Source organism: Mchenga conophoros, linkage group LG12 (genome assembly GCF_057382185.1).
Source record: "Mchenga conophoros isolate Kocher_MC1m ecotype Shallow Benthic linkage group LG12, M_conophoros_male_GT1.1, whole genome shotgun sequence".
NCBI lineage: Eukaryota > Metazoa > Chordata > Actinopteri > Cichliformes > Cichlidae > Mchenga > Mchenga conophoros.
This window is the reverse complement of record NC_140537.1, coordinates 16,862,676-16,878,992: the sequence shown is the minus strand read 5'-3', so window position 1 is coordinate 16,878,992 and position 16,317 is coordinate 16,862,676. Positions and strand designations below refer to the sequence as shown.

Below are 16,317 nucleotides of genomic sequence, written 5' to 3'. Positions count from 1 at the left end.
TAGGCTCTTATCATGTCATTGCAATATGTGAAGGCAACTTTTCCATGTTTGTGCAGATGCCTGTGTCCTACAATACCCTCTACAGGTGATGTAAACATGTGGTTTCATTAAATCTCACCAGATAAGGAAAAAGTAATTTTAGAAGACAAGGCAATTTTAGTACATCTTACATATTGGAAAATCAAAGTGCTTTACATAGTTCATAAAATGAATAATACTAAATTAGACAGATGTCCTCTTGTTCAATGAGGCTTTTTTTATTTGTTTTTATTAATATCCTGAAAGTCACCTAAATAAAAACAGGGATATAATTCTAGAGCCTTGTTTACGTGAATCCTCTAACTCTAATTTTGAAGGACAGGTATTTTAACCGCTGTTATCAGAACAGATCAACATTTCACTCCACATTCAATGCATTCAAAGGCAATGAATTAAGCAAAATGCAAACATTTTCTTTTGTTCCATGAAAATCATGAATCAAATGATGACTCTTGATTTGTTTTTGTAGCACTGTTCTTTGTAGCAACAAAATCCTTTATATACCTGTATTGACCTTTGTTAACATTTCCCAGTTTACAGTTCCTGAACACACAGTTAACACATATTGTACTTCTAAATGCAGAACAAACAGTACAAGTAAAGCACTGACTACACCTGACTTGGCACACTCCCTTGTTAGTTTTTCCTGCAGTGGTCATAGGTGTATAGCTGCATGAGTCTGTTAGTGCTCCACTTCACTGTTAACATGGAGCTATTGCCATGCTATACTTTCTCTTCCTGCTTGTGTTTTCTGTGTACCCGTGCCTCCTAGTGTGCTCATCTCTCAGGGTGTCAAGCAGGGTCATATGGGTGCCTTGGGGTACGTCTGTGCACCTTTCAGTGTGTATTTGGGTAGAAGGAGAGTATGAAGTCACTGTGGACCGGCTGCTAGGCCCTGTGACAGCTGGGGTCCTCTTCGTCAGTTGCGGCCCACTGCTCACCCAGACAGCCTTATTATGGGAGGCCTCCTGCCGTGATTTACCAATATATACTCTGACACAAGCACGAGCATGAACACACACACACACTGTGATCTCTTGTGGCCCTTTCCATGGGTGCTGTCCAACCAGGGCACAGCAGGGGCCACCGAGCACTTCGCATAAAGAGAAAGTAGCAATGTTTGATATCTCAATTAAGTTGCTCTGCAAGGAAGAATGTGTAGTTGTGACGATGGAGGTGGTGTTTTTTGTGGTTACAAAGACGCAAACTTTTTCTTTCGATTTGAATGTATTTTTGTGTCCTTTTCCTGCGTCTTATTTTGTTTCTGGCTCTCTTTGTGATGAGCACTGCAGTGACAGTGAGATAGAGGTTAAGATTTCTCTGGCTCCCTCTGCATACTTGAACCGAGAGGGCTGGATGAAGAACACGAAAGAATGTATTGTCCTGATGGGAGCATTTCATTAAATCCCACTTGTTTAGTGCCCTTGTTCGCATCATTGTTTTCAAGCCCTCAGCGAATCACACTGACTCTTCATCACGAAGCGCTGGCTGCTCTCAATAAGCCAGCCATTTTTGTCTGTGCTTCCTCAATAGAAGGTGCCAGGAAAATGTTCATATCCTTGAGCTGTTCAAGAGTGATACACAAAAGCCATTGTGGCCACTCTGAGGAAATGGGGAAAAAAATAAATAAATGGCACGCATATGACACATTCTCAAGGGCCATGAAACATATTCTTTTCTGCCATTTCACTGGAGCCATGATTTAGAGAAGATGAAGAAGATGACAGACACACACATAAACACAACCGCAGAGTAAAGACCCTGATCTTCTCATTAAGATTAGTAAACAACCACTTGCACTGTTTGGTAACTTTCTTAACCAAGGGCTTCTCATCATGTGCAAGGAAGAGAGCATTAAATAAAAAAAACAAAAACACACAAAGCGACAAAAAAAAGAAGAAAAAAACAACAGCATCCATAAACTCCAAGCATCACACAAAGACATGTGCATACGTGTACTCAGTGACACACACAAACCCCTCTACCTAGCCCATAATTACATGGAGGCATGCGTGTGCACGTCCCAGGCTGACAGTGTATATAAACTCAGGCAGAGATATGATCTAGTGAGGAGCTGCTTTTATTAAATATTAACAAACGCCATTCCCAAGTAGCCTCAATCCCCACAAGCACCTCCAATGCCAGTCTTAGCCTCAGCCTAGCTATCTCGAGTCACTACAGAACCTCTCTCCCTGCTGAATAGGCTGCTGTGCTTTCTCTAAGAAAGAGTTCAAAGAGCCAGAAAGGGTGACGAGGGGGGAGTTGCAGTGATGGTGAATGTGCTTGCTATACATGTTCTAACTCAATCCTTTTTTATCTATAGGGAGCTGCCAACGTAGTCATATGGGGAAATTAGTGGAAGTGGAATTTAAATCAGTGTTATCGGAATGGGGTTGCAGAGTGTTTGAACAGAAATTCACAACCTCGACTTCACCCCTGTGGTCGATTGTTAGGGAAGAAAATTGTGAGTGCGCGTGCAGCGAAGTTAGAATGAATGCTTTTGATGTCCTGCAAAAACACGAATCTCCTATGCATACATATGTAAATTACTGATGCCATATATGGAAATTTAATGATGCATTTTTAAAAAGGAGGTATTAAATGACTCTTGATAATGTTTTTTTAAAGTAGGCCTGAAATTAGTATGCTCACACACACACATCAGAAACAACCCAGAAAGGTCACTGAAAACAGAGTTTGTACGAACACATGTTGACTTACAAAGTCACGCATACACCTTAAAATGAAAATCAACAGGTGTAAATATATTGCACAAAAACACTTTTGGTAACACTGCCAGTTTTTCAGTTGCAATTTTTAGCTAATACAGTGTGGCAACTGTATAACTGTAAATGTCTGTATTTGCAATCCAACTTATACTTTCGGAAATCATATCATTAAGGGCCCAGAAAAATGCTTTTAAAGTATCAAAACTGTAGATAATGGTTCCCAAATGTAAAAAATATTACTTGCCTTGTTTTGGCAAAATTACACACACACACACACACGCGCGCACACACACGCGCACCACACCTAAACTTGGCCCACCCACTTCCCTACCGACTCAGTGAGGTGTGTTAGTAAGGTCTAAAGCCCGTATTGTTCCTGACCAACCAACCTGTCTCGCACTTGCCCCAGTCCCACTGTTCACCCCATTACACCTGGAAAACTAGGAGGAAAATGGGAGAAGAAAAAGGGTGAGAAAATGGACATGGAAGAGACGAAGTAAAGGAAAAGCAGTGAGGTGGAGGTGCTCAGACCCTTTAAATCTGTCTAGGTACAATGTCAAAGTCTGCCTTTGAGTCGGTGGGGTTAAAAGAGGAGGCAGATCTCGCTGTGAACGTTGTTAAATGGTTCAGTGGTTTGACAGTGGCTGATGCTACAGACAGCGCTACTCCCCTGGGAGTCCGCAGATTCTCCCAGGCATGGCTCTTATCAAAATATACCTACCGCCTGCCTCTTCTTCAGAAATAAACAATAACACAGCAGGGGAAGAGGGAAAGATCTAAGGAGTCATTGGATGCCTATGAAAATAGAATGCCTTTTTTTTTTTTACTGCTGTCATAATTGTCTTGACAATTATGGGTGTAGCATACAGTATAGACAGTAAAGTGTGAAAGCAGATTATGTGTTAATGTTTAAGCCATGGGCATTTGGATAGAGGATATGTGGTTTCCTGAGCTTTTTTTTTTTTTTTTTTTGTAGTGGGGGGACGACTTAAAAAATGAACAACAGGAAAATGTAATCCCAGTTGTAGCCCTCAAAGCTCTCTTGCAGCTGATAGTTGAACACACACACAAACGCATAAGTAAAGCCAGCACAGGCAAAACTGCTCCATTTTACCATCATTACACAGCACGGGTCCCTCGCTCCCTTTGGAGCCATGTTCTGCCTCCGGTGCTACATTTGACGGTTTGTTGAGCGGCACGTAGGTGTGTAGCCTCCACAGCGTTACGTGATCAAACAGCCCAACTGACGCATGGCCAATTATCCTGGCTCCCTCCTCTCATCTCACGTTTAAGGAGAGGGAAAGTAAAAACCAAAGAGGGAGATGGAAAGAGAGAGATGGGGGGGAGCAAAGCTGGTGGTGTGTTTGTCGAAGAATCGCAGATGCAAAAGTACTTCTCCCCCTGTTCCACAGGGAAGCTGACATGTGCACCATTTTTTGTGAAAAGTAAACAATGGCTCGCACACTTGTTTTTATTGTGAATGTTTGCCATCAGCGAGCTGTAAATAGGCCAAACAACGAGAACGCTGAAGGAGGGGAAAAGTATCAGAGGGTGACACAGGGAGCGAAGGTTTGCCCTTTTCTGGACTTTGTGTATAATACTACTTCTTCGTCCAACAAAGTGACACATTTTATATTAGTGGCAAATATTAAAAGATACTTCTTGAGGTTTATTTTCTCTCTAAAATACCATGGCATGTGTAAAAAGATCGAGAGAATGTTAAACTCTGCTCTTATCTTAACTGTCATCAAGCGCTTTGCAAATGTTACACTGCATATATTCTCTTAGGTTCAAAAGATTAAAGTGGTTAGACACACCTTGACCAAGCCTTAACTATTCCGAGATCAGGGCTTATTGCTGTCATAAATGCAGTATGAGTAAATAGTGTTTAAAAGTATATTTGTCCTGAAAGTAAACCTCTTTATCCTGTTGGCAGGCAGCAACGAACGCAAACACAGAAAACAGTGCAGCAAAAAGAAAGCATTTATAATGGGAACAGCAGTTATTGACAGCCACTTACAGAGGCCTTGGTTCTAGCTCAGATCACTACCACTGGAGAGCAAAGACGGAGAGGAGCAAGAGAGAGAATCACCTCTGCTGGGTTACAATGAGAAGCAGGTGGAAAGAAGGCAGATGCGAAAGAAACAGCAACGAGGCTAAATAAACTAAATGTACTCTGCTACCGACAGAAAGAGGACAAAGAATAAATGAATGTAAAAACATTTAGAAAAAAAATTATGCTTACCTACAGTTGCCCGGGATTTGACTGAATACTTTTTTGTCTTGACGCTCGGGGCAGTGTTGTCTCTGTGAGCTGTCTCACATTCTCTCTCCATCAGGGAGGCAAACTCTGTGGCCACTGTATTGAGGTAGGCTTCATTAATAAAACCAAGGATCGTGTGTGGTTCTGCTAGTCCTGAAAGGACGTGGAGCTCCTCTTTGAGGGCTTGAGTCAGTATCGGCACCATGCTGCAGAAACCCATAGCCAGCCTGTCAAAACCAGTCTCACCAATTTGACTGGTGGACAGGGTGGAGTGCACAATACCCAGCACGTATTGCCGTGTTAGGCCCTGGATACACAAAAACAAAATATTATGTCTGTGTGAGATTAGCAGTGCCTTTGACATGCATGTGAAGTGAACACCCTCTATTCCCTCTACTCATCTGGAATTTATATGAACTGAAAAATGGAAATCGTTTCTTATTTTAGTGTACCTGGTAAAATTGCAGCACCTCTGACTCGGGATAAAGAAAGAACATCTGCTGCAGACACTGAACCCGTTCAAGGATGGACAGAGCGGTTGTTTGTCGAGGTCCAGGAAGCTCTGGACTACGGGGAAACAGTTGGTCCATCAGGTAGCGTCTGAGTCGGAGTCGCACATCGTCCCACACCTCCTGGATCTTTAGTAAAGATTAAAGATTAAAAGAAAAAACAGTAAGTACAAGTCAGCCCATAAGACATTAAATTAGTCTGTACGGAAACAGCGAAATGGATAATAAATGGTGCATTACCTCTAATGAAGCGTCTTCTCTGACTGTATGTACCAGCTGGATGGAGGAGGCAGTCAGTTGAGAATGAAGAGACGTAAGTGGGGATGAAGAAGAGTGGTTACAGGGGAAGCAAATACCGCACTGGGACGACAGATTCAGCAGTAGCTGAAGCGTCACCTCTTCTTTCGACTCTTCTTCAGATCTCAGGTACTGTTGCTGAAAGGAGAAGGTCATTTAAGATTTTAATTTCACAAGAGAAAGAGGAAAAATACCTGAAGACAGGGCAGTGCAGTATGAGCGTCTTCTAATCTTAACCGCTTATTCATAAACAAAGCTGCTGCTTACCAGATAGCTGGATATTTCATAACAGAAAAACACCGGAGTTAAGTGGGATTTGAGATCACAAACGATGAAATGATTATGATCACGATAAGTTATCAGACATCCAGCTTTCTCATTTTAGAGAGAAATTATGTGTTACAGATTGTTGGTGAAATGTTTACAAAGAATAGCTAGAGACGATGATGACGATAATAACGAGTCATTAGGATTTTGATGCATTACCAGAGCTCTGAAGAAGTCCATAAGCTCTTGATGTCCTTGGGTAACAGGCCTCACACTCTGTTGTGTTTTGAGGGAGAACCACTGCAGCCACTCTGTGGGACTCAGTGGACGCTCTGCTGTGCGGGAGTCTCCTATTTTAGCCTGGAGTTCCTTCAGCTGCTGTTCAATGCTGAGCACAAAAAAAGATATATTACAGAAATCAGAGAGCTAAGGACTATAAAACCATACAGAGGTTCCAAGTACAAGAATAAAACACATACCAAAGTAACCTTAACCTTAGTAAATTTAAGACATTGGATGGAAAGTAGATTTTAACCAGCAAAACAGAAAGAAATGAAATAGATTTTTAAAAACGCAACCTCATAAATTCAATTTTGTCTCAAATTTGTGACTGGACAAAATGTTACAGTCAAGATCATCTGGGAAGGAGCCTTCAATTTCACAGGTGACTTTTGAGACATTTAAACAAAAACAATCATTGAACCATACTCAAAAGCTGGTGCTACACCATAAGCACACAGGAACAATGCATAAAATATGTCAACGCAGCAGTGATACAAACAAAAAGACTCGGTGATAAAAATACACACGGACCTACACAGCACGTCACATTTGGCTCTCCCTCACTCCTATTCAGTGTCTCTGCTGTGAGAAGACACATACAGAAGCATCAACAGTAATGAACACAGACATCGATATATCAGTGTGCAAGTGTGTGCTAAGCATCTGGTGTGAAGTGGCATTACAGACATTGGCAGGCATCTGAGGCACACAGTTCTTGCAATCTCATGTCTTACTTGTTCCCTTGACACACACACACATACACAAACACACACACACACACACACACACACACACACACACACACACACAGACAAACACACACACACACATCGCTCTTTTGATTTTAACAGACGGCATCAGCTATTCAGTTTCCTCTTTAATGTGACGGATTAGAAATGACATCTTTGGGCTCGACATGTTTAGTCATTTCCATGCAAATCAATGCATATATATCTGGGTATGTAAGACGGTGCATGCATGTGTGTGCATGTGTGTGCGTACAACTACATACCTGCATAATTAAGCATGTATGCTGTTGTGAATGCCACTATTGTGTTCATTTTTGATTGTGTATTCATAGTTGAGCTTGTGCTCAAGGCTTTGTGAATGTATGTAGTAGTGCATATAGTGATAGTAGAGCTTGAACAAATCATCTGGAAGTCCACTAGCTGACGAAAAAAAAAATCAAGTAAGAAATTCATATAAAGAAAAAAAAGTATGAATCACAGGGTTGATGATTAAATAATGGCATATCTTGGTGTCAATGTAATTACTTTGGGACTTTTGAGAGGTAAATTTGAAATGCATGACTATGTGATCTAGTACTTCCCGTGCCATAAAAGATAAATATTCAAATAGTGAAACAAGTAAAAAAAATATATATTTTTTGCACACCTATACTTCTGTCTCTCAGACATGTGCACATATGCTTGTATGTGTGTTAGTATACATGACACAAAGCCAAAGTGCAATTTCCCCATCAGACAGCTCAGCTCATCCCCTATCGGGGACTATAAAGTGCCTCCTGCCCGCTCCTGGGCCACGAACACATCCAGATGTCTTACAATGGCAACACATTAAATAACCGTTCAATCTGACACATTTTCGTTTCAGAGGGGAAAAACGCAAGGGGATAAAATGTTATAGACTGTTACAAACTGCCATCCTGTAGATTGAAAGCTGCCTGATGATACTGTTCTCGCTCTCGTTAACTACCTTCCTCTCGCATTCTTTTCGTCTTTAGGCAGGCCAGATGATGCATCTCACTTTATTCTCTTGACACCAATGTGCCCACTGACAGAAACCCTGATTATAAAGTGCCGTTTTTGTATGTTTATAGAGATTTGATACCAGAAAATACTTGCTACACATATGTAGAACTGTCAGTTCTACATATGTGTAGCAAGTCTTTCACCTTACCATGTGTCTGTATGTGTGATTTTCTATTTCTGCCTTTCTAGGTACGCTTACTCCATAGGAAAAACATTGCCTTGTGACAGATTGTGAGTGCTGCAATTCTTCACTACATTTGCCCAAAGCTCACTGGTTGTAAAACACAGCTTCAGCAAGGTCCAAGCAAAACTCCAAACTGCCCATGGCGCTGTATGTAAAATTAGTATACATCACTTTAAACAACACAATGGAGTGCTGAAATGCTGGTTTGTTTGTGCGAGACCTCTGGCTTTTCTTTCTCAAGGGAAAATATAGCAGTGAGTTCCTGATAAGCAGCAGTTCTGGATACAGTGGACTCCAAAGAACAACCCTTTACTTTTCTCTGTTTTAAATAACTCTCGGAACAGTTGCTGTAGATTAAATGGCTTCAGAGAGCATTGTATGTGTGTTTATGGTAAGTCATAAACATGGATGTTCATTCAGGGCTCCCCATCAGGACTTCAACATAGACAGAAGGTTTCAAATGGCTGTCCATCTGTGGCTCACTGCTCACCAACTCTCCAGTTCATGTAACACAAAAATGTAAGTAGACTGAACTTTCTACTTAGATAGCCTTGGACTCGTTCTTGCTATACACATGCAGTATATATCAGTGCGATTGACAGACATGTTTGACCAATATAAGGCCATAGACTGAGACAGGGGGGGAATTGCTCTAAGGCTTCAAGTTTTCCCCAGTTCCACTCTTCATCACCTCACTCTTGCCTTCACCCAAGAAAAGCATGCTCTAATAGCTACAGCAAATACACCTGCTCTCCGGGTACATTTTCAAGGCTTGACTCCATAGCCTTTTTCTCTCTCAATTTCTACTTTTTCTTTTCTCTCCCCTCAACACTCTTACTTTCCTAATTTTTTTTCTTTACTTTCGCCTTTCAAATACCCCTCCTTAAGGCCTTGTGCTCTAAGTCATAAAGTCAATGTGGATGGTCTGTGTCAAGAAGTCCATCCAGCTTTCTACAATGTGATGACCTTTTGGCCGCTGGTGTGAATGCTACCTGCAGCCTAATCAACTTGGCAGGATTAGCTCCAAACCTGATGACTTCCACTGCCGGCAGCTTGGACGGTGAGGAAAGAGACAGAAAGAGTATGAGAGAAGAGGAAGGCAGAAATGGGTAGAAAACAGAGAAGTCACAGAAAATAAAACCACTCAACCATCTGTGTAAAGACAACAATGGACGAACCCTTAATGGCAAAAACGCCAGAGCAGAACTCAACAAAAGACCCTGAGAATGAGAAAGGAGGCAGAGGAAACTAGGAGGAAAGAATTCTTTAGGCCTCTTGACAAATATGTCAATCATCTTACCCTAACTGACAAACACACACACACACACACACACACACACACACAACACACACACACACACGCACCGTTACTGCTGAAGTGAAATTTAATTGTTTTTCAGTCTAGTTCAGGGAGATCAACACCCGCCAACCTTCACCACCGCTGAGAGAGAAAGGGAGCAACTGGAGGTCTTTTATTAGATATGATGGCACATTTCACAGCTCCGTGACTTACAGAAACCCAATCCCGCGATTAGTCAGCGCTTTGACGTTATCTTAAGTTTCTTGTCAGAATTAATTTAGTGTGGGTGGGCTGCTGTGGGGCCGTCTGTCTGTCGTGCTCCGCTCCCCTCCGTTTGCCTACAGGAGGTGGGGGATGGAGACAACGGGGGCAGGAAGATCCCTTTCAAATAAGCCCCAGCTCCAGTCAGTGCCAAACCAGCCGCCTGAGAACTAAATATCTCCCCCATCAAAGGAGCCTATTCTGTAAGGGGAAAAGGAGTGAATGAGCTTGAATGAACAGGCTGAAAACGAATCCCGTCTTGGCCCAGTCTGTTGCCCACTTAGTGTTTTCAGCCGTCATCCCCCAAGACACACAGCCTACCCATGATACCGGAGAACTGATATAGGTGATATACTAACTTAACACACGTGTCACACAGAGCTTAACACAAAATCAACGACATACATTGAGGACTAGTATTTTTGTTCACTGAAAAGGAACGTTGCACGATATTCTACTGTGGCACGTTTTCAGTTTCTTTGGTATGCACACGCATTGAAAATCACACACACACCAAGAATTAAATGTAAAAGTATTGATACTCTACCCTGATCAAGATTGGCAAGCGATTAGTGAGAGTCATTTGCCTTGCCCGTGTGAAACTAGAGGCCTGTCTGGAGTCTCAGTGCTTGTGCTGACACTTCATTAGAGGTCTTTTCCTGGTGGCCTGCTCCATCCGGCAACACACACCCACCCCTTCACTGTCCCATCTGATGAAAACTAATGGATTACAGCATTTCAATTTGGGGGAGCCAGCTCTGTTGTCAGCCTATCTTACTCTCCTTCAATTAAACAGCAGCTCTTAGGCAAATCTCTGACATCTGAGAACTGGGAACAAGCCAGTCATTCTGACCCATTCAAGGGTGAAGGCAGCTCTGTTTCCTCTGCCTCCCAATTTTCCTTTCCTTTCCTCCACTTCCGCAATTTGTCTCAGACACTGATAAATCAATTAGGCAGCAGGTGAGTGAGCTTTGGATGTATGTGTAGGTGTGTATACGTCTGCAGCCCACCCAGGTTAAAGGCAAACGAGAGGCCTTGCGAGATTTTATTTGCCTGGATGCGTCCCGACAGAAAACGAGTAGTCTCGGAGGAAGTTGGCTGCAGTCTTGCAGAGATACTGACCAGTGGTCCCCCACGGCGAGAGGAGGATTGCCTTATTTTTAGCCCCATTCTCCATTATCTGGACGCTTTGTTCTCATAATGGTTATCCCTCTCCCATCTGCAGGAACACAAAATAACCCTTTAATGCTTAGAAAGCAGAAAAATGGCCCGGCCTTCTGTAATAAGCCTTGAATTACCTACCCAAGGGTTTTCGTTTCAAGATGTGGAATCTTCAATTATTATGTTCCCATTTAGAAGGAGGAAGGAAAGAAAAAGAGAAAAGGGGAGGGAGGCAGCGAGAGAGAGTGAAGAAGGGATGAGTCCCAGACACTAATGGTGCCAGAGTGAGGCTTTGTTCACTTGCTACATTTAGCCTGTCCTTCATCATCTGCCCTCAGCCTCACAACACTACAAACGATAAAAGACCTGAAATATAGATTTCTCTTATTTTTCTCTTCCCCGTGTCTCACTTTTTAACAATCTACTTGTACTCCCTAACTATACGGATCTGTAATAAATGACTGATACCTATATTTCACTCCTCAGTGCATAAAAGAAAAAAACAACCTGGGAATGCATTTCTGCCATATATGATGACCAGACTGCTCTTACTGTATAATTAAGAAGAATTTATAAAACAAACCTGAATTTTTGGAGAAGATATAAACTTTGAAAGGTGTCCCTTAATAGAATGATCCCCTCAATAATGAACAGAGACAGAATTAAAATGTTAGAAACTATATCATTTAATTTGACAAAGACATCGCATCCAGTAGTCACAAACCACATTTACATGTGTTATTAGAGTATCTAATTAAAACTGAATCAGAAAGCAAGTTACAATACAGTGGTGCATCTTGGTCAGATTTAATTCCCGACTACAAAGTAATAAGACAATCATTATCAGCTCTCGTTTTTTTCCTGTTCTGTTGTGTGAATTATTTACTTTAGTTTCACAGTTGTAATCAGAGTGTGGATTTAATTACTGTATTTAAGATTCGAGAACACGCAGCCACACTGATAATCTGTCATTTAACTCCTCCACACGGCTGCCACTGTTTACCAATCTTGCAACAGATGCTGCGTTATACATCTGTGTATATAACCACAAAATCTGATTTTGTTGCAACCAGCTAAAACATACACACAGACAAGCACAGACACAAACACGCACACAACTGTGATCTTTTAATGGGAGGTATTTTAGAGGCAGAGATTTCTGCATTAGCACGCAGCCACTGAATCCTTTTACCATCCCCCCCTTCAAGTATTAAACGGTGTAAAATGTCTAGTAAAAATATGAAACAGACAGGTTAGAGTGTAATAAGATGAAGAAAAAAACGCCATCACAGGAAACACTGTCATAAACCATGTGATGTTGAGTTGTGCCCATAACCAGTTTGAGTCTCCACTACTGCTTTCTTATCTGTGCAGCCAACATGCATGCAATCAGAAAAAAACAATCCCACCTTAAGTATAAGGCAGTCATTAATAACTGAACATTAGAGATTTGAGAGATCAACTTCTGCATATAATCCTATGAAAAGTAAGTACACCTTATAGTTCAGTAGCTTATAAAACCAACTTGAGCAGCGTTAACGTCAAGTAATCCTTTTGTGTCATTTTCAGTCATTAGGCCTGCATTCCTTTACAGCGTTGCTTTTGTTCATAACAGTGTTCGAGTCAGGTTGAGGTCTGGGCTTGGGCCATTGCAACACGTTGATTCTTCTGTTTTTCAGCCATTCTGTAGTAGACTTGCTGGTGTGCTTGTGACCATTGTCCTGCTGCATGACCCAATTTGGGCCAAGCCTTAGCTGTCAGACAGATGGCCTCAAATGTGACTCAATAATATTTTGGTATACAGGGAAATTCACTGATGACTCAATGACTGCAAGGTGCCCAGACATGACTACAAAACAAACCAGTTGGTATGTTGTGTTTGTACTGACATGCTCTGTTGGTGTTTTTTTCCAAACGTGGCACTGTGTTATATCAAAGGCCATTGCTCCAGAAGTCTAGCAGTTTGTTCAGATGCAACTTTGCAACCTAAGGTGTGCTAGCATGTTCTCTTTAGAGAGAAGAGTCTTTCTCTTGGTGATCTTTCCAAACGAGCCATGCTTGTTAGGTCTTTTTTTTTTTTTTTTTTAAATTGTAGTATCATGGACTTTAACATTAAACATGCTAACTGAGGACTGTAGAGTCTGAGATATAGCTTCTTCTGAGCATTGCATCATCTGAACACGGCAATTTGCGGGGACACTAAGTTCTGGGAAGACTTTGGCATTGTTTTAATACACACCTTACAAGACCTCAGCTTTTATAAAATTATCGAACACCCTTAACTAGAGGCACCTGCCGCTACTTACTTAATTCATACTGTTTTAGCATTTTGTCACAGAACTGTATAGAGCCTTGTGAAAACGTTGTTTTTCACATGAATATATGTGAAAAACATCCAATATCTGAAGTACTGTTATCAATCAAAACTTCACAAAAAATACTTTACTGCGGTGCTTTTTTATTGTAATACTAATCTGACCACTATATAGCACTGGGTTTCCTGCACTTCACCTGCCATCCACAGAAAGAAAAGGAACGCTTCACAGAAAATAATCCATCACAAATAAACCAACTTAAAATGTCACTGTTATTATTATCTGGGGTGACAAAAAGGGGTGTAAAGTGTCTGGGTGATGTGAAATTCACAACATATGTTTGCGGCGATAAAGATCAGGAAACTATATCAAGTCGAGCCCTCTGCGACTCTGACTCACCTGTTGGCATTGAGATTGAGCTTCTCCTCTGTGTCTTTCATAAGCTGTTCAAAGTCCAGATCACTGGAAACACCTGGAACCAGCAGCTCCACAAAGGCATGATCTTCAGCAAAGTCCTCTGGCCACTCCATAGTGCTCTGTGAGATAGGGAAAGCGTTCTTTATCACCACATCATATGTTTACCAGTGTACACACCCCACTTTCTTTCTGTCCCTTTTCTCTTTCTATTCCTCTGCCTTCTTCTCCGGTCTTTCAGCAACCTGGCCTTTACCCGGCATCATACTCACTCGGAGAATAATTTTAATAAATAGATAAATAAATAAAATTTTAAAAGACTAACAAAAGGGCCTATAGGGAGTCGACAAAACATTCAGACTATGATTCTGCTTGATAAACTGTCCCATAGGACAGGTTATGTAAAAAAAGAAAAAGATCTGCACCAGGTTATAAAACAAAATAAGGCACAAGGCTTCACTGGTGTCAGGATTGAATCAGCAGTGTAGATTGACATCAATCAACCGCATGATCTAGAGTGTTGTATCAATGCAGATGTTCGAGAAGCGGCGCACACATTCTGTACACCCAGCGCAGACTTTCATGTGATCTAATTTGAAATTTCCTCAAACAGAAGTCTTATTAAGAGGCTCAAATCAATTTCACCTGAAACACCTGAAACAAGGGGAAGTCTGTTATCAACAAGAAACAGCCCCCCCTCCCTTTTTTCTCAGAAAAATCATTTGCAGTTGGAGGGCTCCTGATCAAAATGCATTGCCTGAGCTTCTAACCATTTCCACCTACTGACACTACAGTAAGTTAGCAGAGGAAAAAAAGAACAAATAAATAAACAATGAGGTGAGATGCTCTTCAGTCAAGGCTTTAAATAAACAACTCATCTCCTATGGTCTCTCCTAGAACTGCGGTGCCACCCTCCCACCCTGTGGTGCTTAATGCTCATGCTAACAGCCAATCCCACGGTAGTGCCGCACTGCTGGGTCTCATATCAACATTGTCATCAGCACGAGTCAAGTGGAAGGTAATGGAGAGTGTCTGTGTCAATTTGGCTTTCTCACACTCCGCCTCTCGCCCCGTCCTCGTCATCTGCTCTGATTTTAATAATCCCTGTCAAACTCCAAACAGCTCCCTGCACTCCGCTCTGCGTCTTCGCTGCTGCGTACAGTCTATGCCACTCTCCCTGACAGAGTAGACAGGAAGCTCAACATTCATTTAGCCTGCACAAAGGGAGGCCTGTCCAGCTGGACAAATATTATTTTCCTCTGCTGACAGCCTCACCAGTTAAGCTTGTCCTTTATTATTTCTCCCTCTCTTCTTCTCTCTTACTGCTTCCCCTCATCATCACGCTCCCTCTGCGCCACTGACTGAGAGGGGGGTCTATGCCCAGTCACTGCTAAAAGAGAAAAGGATTTTCAATCCACGGATTAGGAACTCAACATTGTAATTATATAGACTGAGCAAGATAGTGTGTGTATGTGAGTGAATTTGAATAGTTTCTTTGTGTGTTTGCGCTTTCTACACTACCGTGCTTCCTTTCAGGTGCTAAAAGGATAGACAGACAGATGGACAGAGGGTCTGAATGTCCTCACTTTATGTCTGCTGGGTGTCTACCTCCTGTTCTGCCATAATATCATCTGTTATCTTAAGCGTGAGTGTGTACATGTAGGTGTGTGTGTGTGTGTTAGGATTCACCAGGCATCACACAGGGCCTCATTAGTACTATACTTTAAATCATCCAGTCTCCATTGTCTTGTCATTAGCTCTTTAGAAAGCAGATGTTGGAGGAGCCCCTGTGTGTTTCACAGCATTGCAACAGGGACAACAGGGCCAAGCAATGAAATGCTGCCTGCTCGAGACATCAAATCCACAGCTATTAGACCAGGATAGGAAACGCACTCTCCCTCTCTCTCTCTCTCTCTCTCTCACACACACACATCACTGTCCAATCTCTCTTGTTGCTGCTTGTCTAACCCAGCTAGGCTAACACACAGGCCCATTTACAGTAATGAGTTTGTCCTGAAATATTTAGCAGCGTATCCCCAGGCTGACGCTTTAAAACCACTTAGAGCATGTCAAGTTAAAGTCAACATTATTTTAAAGAGGGTACCTAACAGTCTGCTTTAAAGGAAACATAATAAATTAAACAGGTGCATAATCTAAGATCACAATGGTGCTGAGAACTATCTCATTAATACCCAGAGGAGGCCACTGCTTCACTGTTACAGTGCAACCAAGTGGCCCTCTACATTACTTGGATTTTGACTCATGATCTTGACTGGCTACTTTATCACTGGCTTTGTAAGAGGCACAACTCTTGTAAAAATGTATCGGTCACTTTTGTCTTTGCTTTGGGAAATATGTGGATATAATATCTTCCTAAAATATGCTGTGTTAAACCATCCAGATTTCAGAACGCAACAACTTTTTCCTCAACCTAAAAAATGCCTATGTGATTAGCCTACACAGAGGGAATGAATAATACATGACTTCCCAATCTCCTCGACAACCAAATATTACTTGTTTTTGT

General features: G+C 41.8%; 1 protein-coding gene across 1 annotated transcript in view; it reads right to left on the bottom strand.

The window, feature by feature from the left end:
• The window catches only part of kiaa0825 (KIAA0825 ortholog), a 118,036-nt gene that overhangs the window by 97,967 nt on the left and 3,752 nt on the right, over positions 1 to 16,317 (bottom strand). Inside the window, exons 2-6 of the mRNA XM_085294085.1 lie at positions 13,779 to 13,915; positions 6,324 to 6,492; positions 5,781 to 5,975; positions 5,484 to 5,669; positions 5,014 to 5,338 (exon numbers count right to left, since the gene is read on the bottom strand). Coding sequence (XP_085150211.1) covers positions 5,014 to 5,338; positions 5,484 to 5,669; positions 5,781 to 5,975; positions 6,324 to 6,492; positions 13,779 to 13,909 — 1,006 coding nt within the window. The 5' untranslated portion in view covers positions 13,910 to 13,915. The remainder of the gene's footprint in view (positions 1 to 5,013; positions 5,339 to 5,483; positions 5,670 to 5,780; positions 5,976 to 6,323; positions 6,493 to 13,778; positions 13,916 to 16,317) is intronic.